The 15,120-nt window shown below is 34.0% G+C and overlaps 2 protein-coding genes across 5 annotated transcripts; one reads left to right on the top strand and one right to left on the bottom strand.

The window, feature by feature from the left end:
• Positions 1-3,163: 3,163 nt before the first annotated feature.
• Positions 3,164-7,494, top strand: LOC100798374 (patellin-3-like). 3 transcript variants are annotated; one of them, XM_006580952.4, is made up of 14 exons: positions 3,164-3,252; positions 3,592-3,751; positions 4,356-4,608; positions 4,744-4,843; positions 4,946-5,212; positions 5,461-5,538; positions 5,625-5,726; positions 5,817-5,866; positions 6,073-6,172; positions 6,265-6,360; positions 6,467-6,635; positions 6,716-7,065; positions 7,155-7,232; positions 7,317-7,494. In XM_006580952.4, the coding sequence occupies exons 2-14, from the start codon at positions 3,706-3,708 to the stop codon at positions 7,341-7,343; spliced, it is 1,716 nt and encodes a 571-aa protein (XP_006581015.1). In that variant the 5' UTR covers positions 3,164-3,252; positions 3,592-3,705; the 3' UTR covers positions 7,344-7,494.
• Positions 7,495-8,280: 786 nt separating this feature from the next.
• On the bottom strand, positions 8,281-13,885 carry LOC100797297 (phosphatidylinositol/phosphatidylcholine transfer protein SFH6). Of its 2 annotated transcripts, none has more exons than XM_003527116.5 (14): positions 13,473-13,885; positions 13,082-13,385; positions 12,636-12,735; positions 12,247-12,513; positions 12,071-12,148; positions 11,837-11,938; positions 11,688-11,737; positions 11,422-11,521; positions 11,218-11,316; positions 11,001-11,114; positions 9,924-10,056; positions 8,934-9,328; positions 8,532-8,606; positions 8,281-8,440 (listed from the first exon to the last, which is right to left on the bottom strand). In XM_003527116.5, exons 1-14 carry the CDS (start codon positions 13,504-13,506, stop codon positions 8,420-8,422), a joined length of 1,872 nt encoding a protein of 623 aa, XP_003527164.1. In that variant the 5' UTR covers positions 13,507-13,885; the 3' UTR covers positions 8,281-8,419. The 2 variants fall into 2 exon arrangements, with proteins under 2 accessions (XP_003527164.1, XP_040872152.1); XM_041016218.1 differs by having other exon boundaries at positions 11,383-11,521; positions 13,473-13,851.
• Between the last annotated feature and the right edge of the window lie 1,235 nt (positions 13,886-15,120).

The raw sequence follows: 15,120 nt of genomic DNA, 5'->3' as shown, positions 1-15,120 counted from the left end.
GAAAATGAGGGTATTTTAGACATAAATTTTCATTAAAAATCATGTGACCAACATGTGTCTACTTTCTGTTAAATTATTAAACGGTGCTTAGGAGAGAAAGGGTCTAGGTGTAATGTGAGCTAAACAATTAAGTAATTTTTTATAGGATGCAAAAAAAGAGAAATATTGGGTACAATTTGAAAAAAAACACAAAGGGTATGAATGTAATTTTCTCTTGTTTTAAGTTTAGTTGTTGCAGCTCGAAAGCAACGATATATGTGTTTCAAGCCTAAAATCAAAGCTTAGTGTTATCACCAAGGGCATTTAGTTTCATTAGGGAGCACCAAAGAGAAACTTATCCATTTGTAGATCATAATCCAAATTTGATATACAAACCCACACGAGAAGAGAATATGATTTGTTGTTTCTGCTTCGAGTGAACAGACTGGGCATCAATTACCACCCGAGCCACAAGATATATTCCTTCTCGCTAGGTTGCACTTCGTTTAAATCTTGTCTAACAAGACCTTCCACACGAATGTAGTGACTTTCGATGGGGCTTTTAATTTTCAGAGACATTTCATGATATCCACATCCAGAGAATGCACATGTTGTTGCCTGAACCAAATTGTACTACAATTTTTTTGTGTGATTCAAACTAATTTTAAGTCAAAATCGCACCGCAAATACCCCTATAGCAAAACCCATCAAACAAAGCATGAACATGAAATTGAAGGACTAGGAGCAAAGATTCTCTTTGAGGGTTTAGTAAAATCTAGTGGTAGTTTATGGAGTTGGAGAATCAAATTGTTTTAACTTTTAAAAAAGGTGGATCTGATCCTATTAGTTGGATTGGAACAATCTCTCTCTCTCTCTCTCTCTCTCTCTCTAACACGGGAGGAAAGAAATAATTTCATATTTGTTAAGAAGTAAGAAAATAATTAATTATAAATATATATTTTTTTACCTAAGTAAGCAATAATCTCAACTTCAACAAATATTTAATGATGAAGTGGTATAGAATATTTATTCTCATGGGATAAAAATCATCATTCTGAGAAAAAATACACACATATACTCTTCTTACGCACTATCACACTCCCCTCCTAATGACCCATTTATTTATGTTTTATATTTTCTCTCATTTTCAAAATTTTCCTTCATGTCCTAATTTTTATTTATTATCAATTTTATGAATTTTACCCACAATAATTTTTCGTTTTCCTCCAATTCTCCTCTTTTAATAGATAAATTTGTCTCTCTCTCAATTGTTCCTTCTGATGTGATGTGAATATATATATATATATGGTCATATGCTAACAAATAATAAAAAAATTGTGAGAGAAATTTTGTTACAAGAACGTGAAATATATAGTATTTTGAATATAGTTTGTTTGAAATATATGGGTTTGAAAGGAACATGAAAAACTTTTATTTGGAGGGTTGTTTGTAGCATTGAGATTCAAAGGAGATATTATTTTAACCGTTACTTCTAATAGAATAATTGTCTTGCTCATTCTTGAAGATAATGGATTTAAGTTTTCATTTTAGTTTCAAGCAATTAATATTTCATTTATTTTTTCATCATTGCAACCACATGTTACTAATGTTACTATTGAGTAAATTGTATTTCATTTCTTTAAAGTTTAGTTCTTAACATATTTAGATATATTTTTTCTTATAATAAACACAATTTTTATATTTTATTATCATTTTATTTCATATCTATCAATTTAAATTTATTTATTCTTACTATATAATTTTTTAAAACTCTAATAAGCAAATAATCTCGTGCTTCGTACAGGTCATCCAACTAATTTTACATAAAAGGAAGAGAATAAACTAGAAAATAAAACAAGTAATCCCAATATAAAGCATTTTTTAGTCAATTTTTTTTAAAGGCGTTTTTTAGTCCTAATATAAAGTTAGACATGAAATTGAGAGTTAAAATTATAAAATTTTATTTATGATATTTACAAGTCCTTTTAGAATCTACATCTATAATAATAATAAAGAAAATATTCATCTTTAGTTTACACATTTTTTATATTATTTTATCATTAGCCTTCAATGACAACAGTTATTATCTTCTCAATCATGAGAACTATGTATACCCTTCAGCCATTTATTATTTATTAAAAATAAAATACTAAAAAATAGTCATACAGTGCCTATTCCCCTGCAGGGAGAAAGAAAAAGGCTTGTGTAAGTAAGTAATAGACATAAGGGCAGCTCCTGAAATGTCCAAAGGGAATGGAGATGATGGCATAATGTAATAGACACATATATACCAAGGAAGCAAGACGTTCTGAGCTGCGTGGGGGATGACGTACGATTTCATTTTATTTTTAGTGAGTGGTATAGGACTTAGGAGTAGGAGGCATGACATACATGAATATGCTAGTCTATATTTGGACTAATGTCTAATAGTGGAGCTCCATAACAGTATATGTCTACCACTTCCAGCCAGCTCAAATCTGAATAATTTAACTCTCTCCCTCCTGAATCAACCAAAATCATATATATCAATGCTGTCCTTCAACAATATTAGCGGCTAATAATGCTCTCATTGTTATTCTAATTTATAGAGAGGAAATTTCTCCACTTCAAGCCTAACCAACATAACCACTTTTACATTTTTAGAAAACTAATTTAGTTACCAAATTTATTGAAGGAGTAGTGTTACTGTTAGCTAGATCACCAAATTAAGGACTTTAATTTCTCTTTTTATTATTATTGTTTGGATGTAAGGTTGGTATAGTAGTAAAAGGGAGAGAGGTTATATGTTTGAATCTCCCACTAAACAAATGATATTAATAACTAATATTTATTGATAAAAAAATAAAAATTATTATGAGGATGTCAACTTGGAAAAAAAGGAGACTAGAGTGCAATTGAAGTGTCTTTTACAGAGAAAAATAATGCAAACGTAAGAATGGATGAACTGGCATATAAGTTTGCGTGGAAAAGAATATGTCATATGCGATTGTGAAGCAACAGAGTGGCTTGCATTTCGGCAAATCCAACTCTCATAGCATCTGAATCTGACAAAGAATCACCTAATCAAAGACCTCTTCAACGGAAAATGACAATAAATAAACATAAAAAAAATAGCAAACTCTAAAATTGTCTACTACTTCTACCAACCTGGCTTACCCTTTTTTAGCCTTTGTATATCCCATCACGCGCCCCCACTTTAAACGATTTATTTGGATCATATATTTGCAATTTTCTCTTGGTTTTTGCAACCCCTACATTCTTGTGTACGTCAAGGTATCATCTAAGATTCTTTCATCTTCTCCTCCTTCATTAACTATGAATATATGATGATGCTCATTGATGCATAAACTTAACCATCTTAATCATAGTGTGTTTGTTTTAGCCCGTTCTCACTTTTATTCACGTTGAATGTGACCAAATGTGTCTCAAACACACCCTTAATTAGCATTTCTAGTTGCATGCAGGAGCAGCATTTGATCATTGAGATTTAAGATTTCTTTGTTTTTCTAGGTTTTCTTTTTGGCCATGCATGCTAAATAAAATTAAAGATGGTTGATTATTTTATGGTATAAGCATTATTGATTTTTTGGAGCTTCTTGACACATTTTTCAGGGCTAAGGTGCAGGTGTACGTGAAGGCTCCATTCGTGGGCAATTGATGTATTCTAGTACTTGATTTTCGTCTGCCTTAGGGCTGCTTTTCCTCGTTTAAGTAAGTTTATTAATCATGACTGACATCATGTCCGCACCTGTTGACCCACCCATGAAACTTGGTAAGTCTAATTCCTTCAATTTCATAGTACTTCACAACATCCTCTGCAGTTTCACTGATATTTTATGCATGCACTATGCACAATGAAATCTTTATCTATTTTACACTAGTTAGAATGTGGAATATATGGTTCACCATAACAATTTTGCAGGCGATCATAGTTCATAGACAAACAATTTATATTTAGATGTGGCGTTTACAGAAATGGGGGTCAGTGGTACAGATTTTCATGACTGACTTCTTCTATGGTTTGGTTTCCATTGCAACATCTTTAATGTAGAGTTCCAAACAAAGACAACGGATTAATGTTACTGGTTTACATAATTAATGTACCTATAAAATTTTAAGGATATAAACTTCGCAACTAATAATGCATTCAATACTATGCTGCTATTCATTAATTGTCGGTTAGATAATAAACGTGACGCCTTTATAAATCCAGATGTTATAATACTGGAAAAGCATGTTATTTATTTTTGCGTAGGTTGTCAATGGAAACAGGTACAACAACAGCAGTGGATGAAGATGTTTAGCGTCTGATTTTCTTTCTATCAATTATTTTTTTCAAACTTCTGTGGGTAAATTTTACTTTCTTCCATGCACAGGTCATGAAATTGAATATTCCGAGGATGAAAGGAAGAAAAAGCTTGGATCGTTCAAGAAGGTGGCAATCAGCGCCTCATCTAAGTTCAAGCATTCCTTTGCTAAGAGGGGGAGGAAGCACAGCAGGGTTATGTCTCTTTCTATCGAGGATGATCTTGATGCAGAAGAGTTGCAAGCAGTTGATGCTTTTCGCCAAGCACTCATCTTGGAAGAGCTATTGCCCTCAAAACATGATGATCATCATATGATGCTAAGGTAGCCTTGTGACATAGTTTCTTCTTCAGTGATTTATTTATTTACTAGCTGTAGTATGATTAACTTAACTTTGTTTAATGCCTTAGTTTCACAGTTCTGATACTTTCCCTATAATTTAATTGTATGATGATCCAGATTCTTGAGAGCAAGGAAGTTTGACATTGAGAAAACAAAACAAATGTGGACAGATATGCTCAAGTGGAGGCAGGAATTTGGTGCTGACACTATCATGGAGGTATTTCCGTGCAAAAATAGGAAAATCACTCTTCATGGTGTGATCTTTTTTGTGTATAACTTTTTTATCTATATATCTAACTATAAATTTTTTATCCTCAAGGATTTTGAATTCAATGAACTAGAGGAAGTTCTAAAATACTACCCACAAGGGCATCATGGGATTGACAAGGATGGCCGACCTGTTTACATTGAAAAGTTGGGCCAGGTTGACTCTACCAAGCTGATGCAAGTAACAACAATGGAACGCTATCTCAAGTACCATGTAAAAGAGTTTGAAAGGACCTTCGCTGTTAAGTTGCCTGCATGTTCTATCGCGGCAAAGAAGCACATTGACCAAAGCACAACTATTTTGGATGTTCAAGGAGTGGTATGTACAAAATTCTACAGCTACATTTCAGTTCTCCAATCCCTCTGCCAAAGAAAAACCAATTGTTGAAATATTTTAAAAGTAATCTCCAATCCCTCTACAGCTACATTACTGTTACATCTTAAATGATAGGTCATCATAGACATAAATTTAACAAAGCAATCTCCATCTCCAATTGTTTGTGGTGGATATCGAATTAATTGCTATTATGTATTTCACACAATTGCTGACTAGCAATGCTTCCTCAGGGTCTTAAAAGTTTGAACAAAGCTGCAAGGGATCTCCTCCAGAGGCTTCAGAAAATTGACGGTGACAACTACCCTGAGGTACTGCCTTATTTTATCTACTAGGCATGGAAACACTTTGAATGGCCTCCTAAATTTACCCTAATTGAACTTTTCTTTCTACACAGTCACTGAACCGTATGTTCATCATCAATGCTGGTTCTGGATTTAGGCTCTTGTGGAACACCATTAAGTCATTCCTAGATCCCAAGACCACCTCAAAAATCCATGTAAACATTTTTAGTCTGCTGATCAATTTGAACCAATGTTGATTTTCATTTAAGCAGGGACACTGAACATGTTAATGATTTATTGACCAGGTCCTAGGTAACAAATACCAGAGCAAGTTGCTTGAAATCATTGATGCCAGGTTAAATTTATCTCCTTTCTCATTGAAGTGTTTTTTTCATACTCATCATTGAGATTTGGGCTATCCAAGGTCACGCTGTGACAAAAATTGGAATTGAATAGTGTTTAACTATTCATGACAATATATATTCATTGATTTATAAACAAATAATTAACTATGTTTCTTAAGACCATAAGTAACACCTCAGTTTCTATCGTATTTACCAGTGAACTTCCAGAGTTCTTGGGTGGTACTTGTACTTGTGCAGATAAAGGTGGTTGTATGCTTTCTGACAAGGGTCCATGGAATGACCCAGATATCTTGAAGGTAGTTAGTTAGTTTACTGCAGAAAGATAAATTTCTCTAGTTATATAAAATAGCAAAGAAAAACAATGAAGAATTTCTTCTGAATGAATTAGATGGTTCACAATGGCGAGGGCAAATGCAAGAGAAAAACCTTATCTGGGATTGAGGAGAAAAGAATCATAGAAGATGGTACTGCAAATCAAAATCTAGTAAGTTTCCTAACTTAACATTTTGGCAATTTTAGAGTGCAAAGCTCGGTCCTGAAACTTCTTTGCCAGAATATTTAATAACTTTTTTTTTGCCTATAATATTAAGGGAAACAAAGAATCATTTCCAGAGAGATACGATGTTGATGTACAATGTTTATCTCCAAAAAAGCAATGTACTGTGTATAAATATGACGCATTTGTCCCTGTGCTTGGCAAGCCAGTCGATTCATCTTGGAATACATTAACACAGAAAGATAAAGATGCTCTTTCTAAAGGTATTATTATTACATAGTGGTATATAACATGAATTTTCCCTTGCATTTTTAATATAAATTTTTTTTTGCAAAAGGTGCAGATTGTTTTCCTAGCAAGACTTGTGATGGGTATAGCAATCACTTTGTTGGAGGAATCATGGCCATTGTTATGGGAATTGTAACAATGATCCGCATGACAAGGAACATGCCAAGGAAAATCACAGAAGCAGCACTGTATGGCAGCTCAGGGTATTATGATGGCACTATGATGAAAGCAGCCACCTTTTCATGCAATGATTACATGGCCATGATGAAGCGCATGGCTGAACTAGAAGAGAAAGTCACTATCCTTAGCATGAAACCTGTCATTCCACCCGAAAAGGAGGAAGTGCTGAATAATGCTCTAGGCAGAGTCACCACTATCGAACAAGACTTGGTTGCAACAAAAAAGGTTTACCACTTTTTCCTTCATATTTCAATGCCATGACATAATAGACCATCTTCCGTTTTGTATTTTATTTTGTTTTATTTCGGCTTTAGGCACTTGATGATGCCCTTGCTCGACAAGTAGAACTCCAAGCTCAAATTGACAAGAAGAAGAAAAAGAAGAACAAGTTGGTATGTCATACTAGCCATATACATTTCTAAAAATTTCTTCTGTATCGACTACTATTCACACCCTTTTTTGGTTTGTGATTACAGTTCCGCTTCCGCTGTTTTGCTGCGTGATCTCAAATGCATCAGGAAGAGTTGTAAAATTGGAGGCTTTCTATTTCGACTGCCTGTTTGATTAAAAACCTCTGTCCAATATAAAGTTTGACATTCCTTGACAATATTGTGCATATGTTGGATAAAATTAAGGCATGGTTTTGTTTTAAAATAATCAGATTATCTTGCTTTGAGAATTACTGGTTTTTGAAGATGTTTTGTTTAAAAGATGCGCATTCTAATCATGAAAATATATTTTCCCCTTTCACTTTAATTGGTATTCCTAGTAACCGCCCCAACTAAAATCTTGTTTTCTTCCCTAAATTCATTGGATAAAAAAGTATAATATTAATGTTACCAATTATCGTCGAACGTAATACCTCTTAATGTATTGACAACATCGATAAAGGAAGACTTCATTTGGCCAACTACCTACCTATCAATATTTTACCAACTGAAAGTGCTTTGATATATCTATTCTATGATTGAAATCATTTTGGAAACATTAACGCAAGTTTGTGTGCCACAGTTTTACTATAGCTTACCAATAAATGATCAGCCTCAACTCAAAAACACCATCGTAAGATATTTCTTCTGTCCCACCCGCAAATAGATTCTATTAGGACATCGCCTTTAGAGAGTAACTGCTACCAACTAGGAAGCTATCACACTAGGAAAAATAAAAGATAGAGCAACATCTACTTTTTGAAGAAAGCAGATATAGAGGACAAGCTTAGTAGGCAAATCCTAATCGGGCACATGAATTGGTTTGGCATCAATCAAGTTCAGCACTACTGAGAAAATACTCAGCACAAGTAAACGAGAGATGGAGGGGGGAAAAAACGCTTTTCGGCTAACAAAGGCATACAAATCGAAACAGGATAAATGAAGGTAACCATAACAAAAAAAGGCTCGTGTTTTACAAGCCAGCAACGATAGCATTCTGAATATACACACGTTGAAACAATTCTCCATTATGTTTTTACTCGTATACTTCAATCAGTGGTCAGAGTTACATCATGTGCAAGGTTAACATTCATTAAGAACAACTGCACTTTGAGACATCCTCTGCACAATCTCTTTCCCAGTAATGAATCTCACCAGCAAAACTTCTTTTTCTGATTAAAACACAGGAAACAGAAATATAAAAAATTTGATACATTGAGTCAAGGTTTTAACTTTATTCAAAAGATAGACTTGCCAACTTACCCGCAACTTGGCTTCTTCTTGTCTGTCAATGTAAGCAAGCAGCTCTTCTTGCCTCATCAATGCGTCATACAGAGCCTATGCAGAATTCATCAAATCCAAATGTTAGGGTTAGGGGCTCAGGTAAGCAATCAATGAGACACTGTATTCTTCATATCTCCATTCTATACTATGCCATTTTGGAATGCACAAACAAACCTCGATTCCATGCAGATGTTAATTTTTTTTCTAGCTGTAACGTAAGTCAGATTCATGAAGCAATGATGTGTTTAGTTTTAAACTTAATAATAATAATAAAAAGAGGAAAAAGAATAAATGGATATATCTCAATGCTTTACACATGTACCCCATAAATATATAGAGAATTGGCATGACAGCATAATTAATATAACATAAGCATCCTACCTTTTTAGTAGCAATTAACTCAGCTTCCAAAGCATCCACCCGGCATACAGCAGCATTCAACAATTCCTCTTTCTCATAAGGCATCTCAGATGGCTTAGATTGGAGTGTGTCAACCTTCTCTTCAAGCTCACCTAACCTTTTCAGCATGGAGGGAAGGAGATTTTCCTCTGTAGGAGTTGATGAAGGAGGAAGAACATCCATGTTTGCTGTATCAGGAAGTGGTTTTGAAGTACTCTTATCATCATTAGAAGATAATGCAGGAAATTTCTTGGTCACAGGGTATGCAACTTGACGTAAAAGAGTTAATACGGTCAAGAAGAAGACAGACAGTGCTACCCACATCCGAGCTTGAAGCCCATCAGGAGTTTTCTGAGTGTCAAGAGGAGGAGGTGCTCCTGTATTGAAATTCAATTTAATTATTCTGGAGAAAATTGCATTAAACAATTCAAATCAAGAAATCAAGTTGCACTGTCAAGCAACAAAGCTCAACTCTTAGATACAGGTCCTAGGAATTGTTTAAATCTTTCTATGACTCTCACAGCCCATCACAAGACTTTTGACTTTTCAGTTTAGACAAAGTCTGGATAACTATGTCAAGGATCCATAGTTGTCAATCCCGGGGCAGAGAACACAAAATACTCTAGCATGGGCACATATAGCAAAGTGACTGTTATACTGAAGATTAAGCATACAACATAAATAATTTATACTACACAGATGTAAATACTAAAAAATAAACCAAAAAATCCCAAATTTAAAGACATGTTCTTCAACAATTGACAGTTATAATGACATAGTGTATAGACACACATTCACCAAAAATCTAAGGCATAATTAATAGGTCAATGACAACCAAAGTCAAGGAGCATAAAACCTATCTAGATATTTAGAAGCATTTGTACAACTGGATTAATTTTCAGTGAATAAGAAAATAATGAGAGGATTAATAAGAAGAGTACACCAATAAATACTAGGCCATAAGTCACTAACCTTTAGAGGTGTAAGACCTCTGTAGAGATGCTTGCTTCTTCCAACCAGCATCAACAGGTATGTCTACCATTGGAATATATTCATCATACCCAGACAAGTTGCTGGCATAGCTTGTTTTTCCTACTATCTTAGCCTGACAAAGAACACAAATGCGAACAACTATTATATTTGGGACAGAATGTGCCAAATCCTATAAACAGGTTCCTTAACATTTTATTTTGATCATCCTAGCGATATTTTCAAGTATTGCAGAACAATTCTTATTATTGTATATTTATATGAATACAATACACAATATCATATGCCCAAGAATTAATGAATTATGAAATAAAACTTCATTGCCATTTAATTTTTAGCAAGGGGTGTTCATAAACTGATCCAATTCAGTGCAAACCCAAAATAAAATAAAATAATATATATATATATATATGAAATTACTGTACTAATCAATTTTTTTATGGTCTTATTATCTAAATCACGTCTTATTTTTCTAATTTTTTTTATAAGCTCAATAATTCAAAATTAGTTTGAAATTTGCTTGTCATCTCTAATTTCTTTATTATATAAATCTTGTATTTACATAAAATTGTTAAGTTTTAACAAAGAATGAGTTGGGTAAACAAAAATAAGATACTTTAACAATGACACAACATAAACTACAAAAGAGTTAGGAGGTAACCTCAAAATGTAGTGTATAAGAATTTTTTTAGTAATTTCAATCTATAATAAGGTGTGTTTGTTCTAGATTTAGAGTAATTGGCTTATGAAATGATATATTTGATACTTCAAATTAGTTTTTATTATACTTATTGTGTTTCTGGGTTTATTTACTACTTTCCAGAAAAGTAAAAATAAAACAAAAAACGATCCAATTTTGATCGGATTATTTGGATCGGAGTAGAATTTAAATTGAAATTGATAGGATGGTTAAATAAGAAAATCAATGTGATTAGATCAATTACTTTTTCTCTCAAAACCGATCCAATCAAATCCACAGACACTCCTAATTTAACTAGGCAGGAGAGGGGGTACACAATAAGACAATCATAGCAACTTCTCTAATAAGTCAAAACTCACTTCCTCATGAACAGGGGTCAGCGTAAGGTGTGAATAACTCTTCATCGCTTTTGGAGAGGATATATCTTCGGCTTCTGACCCTGATTCAGCAGTTGATGTGTCACTGCCTTTTACCTGTTAGGTAAAGGTAATAAAATTAAATATGATAAATGATGAATAGAACATTGAGGAAAAGGTATGAAGGCATTAAATTTGGTTCCATCCAAAAAAGAAGTACCGTTGGGTATCCTGGCTTGGCATACACAATAACCTTTCTTTCATTGTTAAGAACTTTTACAACTTGCTTTGACCGCCATGCTCCACCATTGAGAACCATCTGTGGAAAATTCACATGCAATCAACTGTCAGCCTATTACAAGTCAAACTGACATAGTGCAGGTACCTTGAATGTATCAGGGTTTTTCCAAGAACAGCATATAACCTTGAATATATCAGGGTTTTTCCAGGGCCCTTTATCAGATCTAAGGCAACCTCCCTGATCTTCACAAGTGCAGGTACCTCCCAGAAATTCTGGCAACTCACTTCATCATGTGCACAATAATATATTAGGCATTTAAAAGGATCATATAAATTGTAGCAGTGCAAAAAATTACAAAGCATTAGTCAATGGAAAAGAAAAACAAAAATACAAAAATTGTAACATGCAGAGATTAATATAAACATATAAAAAATGGAGCCATTAAGTACCTGGCATCTATAACTTCAAGCAATTTGCTTTGATACTTGTTTCCAAGAACCTGAGGAATGTATCCAAAGAAGCATCAAGCAGTTTCATCAGTCTTATATCATCATTAAACAGATCATTAAATAGCTAGAAGAGGGCATATTTTACATACATGAATCTTAGAAGTTGTTTTGGGATCGAGAAAAGACTTGACAGTGCTCCACAACAGCCTAAATCCAGGCCCAGCATTTATAATAAACATTTGGCAAAGAGTCTGTATTATTAATAAAAGAATCATTGGTCCATTCTGACTATAGGATATCATCATTTGAATTTGCAATAACTGACAAAACTAGCATTCCAAAAGAAAATAGCAAACAATTACACAGGGAACAAGACAACACACCTCAGGGTAATTGTCACCATCAATCTTCTGCAATCGGGTAATGAGTTCCCGGGCAGACTTTGTAAAGTTCTTAAGGCCCTGATAATGTCAATCATACAACAAAAGTCTTGTATGTTATAGAACTTTAGATTACAGTAGTAAATGCGAAGATAAAAAAATTAGAGGTAACATAATACCACTCCGTGAACATCTAAGATTGTGGTGCTGGAATCAATGTGCCTCTTGGCAGCAATAGAGCAAGCAGGAAACTTGATTGCAAAAGCTTTCTCAAACTCCTGCACATGGTACTTCACATACCTATCCAAAGTTGTAACTTGCATAAGTTTGTTTGGATCGACCTTTCCAAGTCTTTCAATATAAACAGGCCTTCCCTCCTTGTCGATGCCATGATGCCCATGTGGATAATACTTCACGACTTCATCTAACTCCTTGAACTCAAAATCCTGAAGAAAACACGAAACAGTAGGTAAGCCAACCAATCACTGCAAAAGCATGTCATGTTCCTTGTACTCAAACCTGCCAAGGCAGAAGCCAAACAAATGCCCCAAATTCCAACTGCATTTACCTGCATAATAGTATCAGCACCAAACTCCTTCCTCCATTGTAGCATGTCAGTCCACATATGTTTTGCCTTTTCAATATCGAACTTCCTCGCTTTCAAAAATCTTAAAAATCACATAATTAAGAAATTTCAGGTATAAGCTCATTCGTCCAAAAATCATAAGTAATTTAACACGAAAATAGGGGGTTCCATTCTTATTTCTTTTCAAGAACTAAGCATGTGCACACAGCACTGCATGTCAAGGTTTTAATAATCGGTCCATTTCGGCCGCAAGGTCAAGGTTTTTGGAGTATTCGCAACCACAAGTGTGGCCGCACCAGCCGGAACTGTACCCAATTCCCTCACAATATCAAGGAATGTGACGAAATTGAGACAACGACCGCAATTTAAAACCTTGGTAAATTTAATACCTTTTTTGCTATTAAAATTCTTGTGGGGGAGGTTGTTACCTTAACATCATATGGTAATCAGCAAAGGCTTCAGGGAGCAATTCGTCCATGATCAAGGATTGGCGAAAGGCGTCGACGGCCTGGAGCTCCTCAAAATCGCGAACGTCCTCAATTGAAACGGAGCTAACACGTCCATCGCTTTTCCTCCTGCTACTCTTCTTTCTAAGAGTGTGTTTGAATTTGGAGGATGCATTGAGTGCCTTCTTTTTTAGGGATCCAATCCTGGTCCTCCTTTCATCCTCGGAGTACTCGAAGTCAGATCTCCTCTCCTTCTTCTCATCACTGCCCGAAAACCCCTCAAAGCCTGCAAAATCCACAATCAATCAATCAAACCAGCAGATTGTGGTGTCACAACAGTTAGGCATAATTTTTTGAAGGAAGAGGGACACACAAGGTCTGGCAAAACGATCGAGGGGACCGGACATTGTGGTTGCGATGATCAATTGCGAGACAAACACATAAAGGAATCAGAAACCCTAAAAATTGATTCCAAGGTAGTAGTACTTGTGTTGTGAGTGATCCCGAATCGAAGGAGAGTGAGATGGGGAAAATAAATAAGAATAAATAATCGGAGTAACAATTGACGTCGGTAACAGCTAGAAACAGGAAAGGGAAAGAGGGCGCGTGGAGCTGAAGAAGGAAGAAGACTGTGGATCCCAATTAGGTTGACACGTGGCGGTGGCGGATGTCAGAATATTCAGAGAATGAGCTAATAGTCTTCATTCCCTCATTTTGTCAAACACGCCAGCTTTCACGGTCACCTCTGCCTTTAAATGTTTTCTAAAACGTATCAAGGATAAAATAAACACAAAACAAGTTATGTACTTATTATTATATATATCATAACTTATATTATTTTTGATTTTTTATTGGTTTATAATGTAAAACTATTTTGTATCTTTAATGCATCATCATTAAATTAAAATGAAAATTCATTTTATTTTTTTACAATAGAAGGAGCAAAATCTTAGAAAATTACAACCTCTAAAACATCTACTAAAAGCAATTAGCTCTCAAGAGAAGGAGATTGCTCAAAAAAAAAAAAAATATATCAAATTCTCTTCCATCTCACATGCATGATTTGTCAAGAAAGGAAAACTTGATTTTAAAATTTTAAAAAGAAACACTTGGGTGAACTACGACGAAAGACAACACGATACACACTCCAACATCCAAACACAAACCACACGGAATCGACCTTTAACGACCACCAATGCACCGTTTTACAATTGATCAAGGGAATGCATATCAAGAATCCTGATGCAACTTCATATAAGAATTTTATAAAAGGACAACTTTGTTAATTCAATATATTAATAAAATGGTATTCTCGTCACTCCAGACTTTCCTTAAAAAAATACAAAAAATAAAAAACATAAAAACTCCGTATATTCCGTTCTAGGATACTGGTCCATGAAAGATCACTCATTTTAGTACCCTACACTGGACATTCCCATAAGAAAATACTTTTCTTAAGAGCATAAGAAAATACTCGTATTAAATAAATGTTTTTAAGTTATTTATCTAAATATATCTTGAATACTATTCAAATCAAAACTGTGGTGTGCAGATTATCTGAAAATTATAAGCATTTAGTTGTGTTTAATTAATTATTTTTTTAAAATTAATCCTTAAAGCTTTTATAATTGTGTTTAGAAATATATTTTACACTAAATTCAAGTCAAAAAAAAAAAACTCAATAAAAGTCACCCACTTTTCTCTTTTGTTATAAAAATTGTTTTTCAAGATTAAAGATCGTCTATATCTTAAATTGCATTTCTTGCAATTCAACCTTATTGTCTTAATCAAATTGACTTGTATACCAAAATATTGAAATCGACTTGATTTTGATGCAAACAACAAAGAACAACTTGACTAAAGAAGGAAAACTTGAATAGCGAAATATTAAAATATAAAAACAATTTGGCTTGTATTTAAAAAAAAAAAAAACAGTATGACTTATCGCATTTCTTACGCATCAATCATACTCAGTTATTAATTAACGGATGGGAATCTTTGAGTTGATAAACACTTACATA

Source organism: Glycine max, chromosome 6 (assembly GCF_000004515.6).
Source record: "Glycine max cultivar Williams 82 chromosome 6, Glycine_max_v4.0, whole genome shotgun sequence".
Classification (NCBI taxonomy): Eukaryota; Viridiplantae; Streptophyta; class Magnoliopsida; order Fabales; family Fabaceae; genus Glycine; species Glycine max.
The sequence above is the reverse complement of the archived record's forward strand: the minus strand, read 5'-3'. Positions and strand labels throughout refer to the sequence as shown.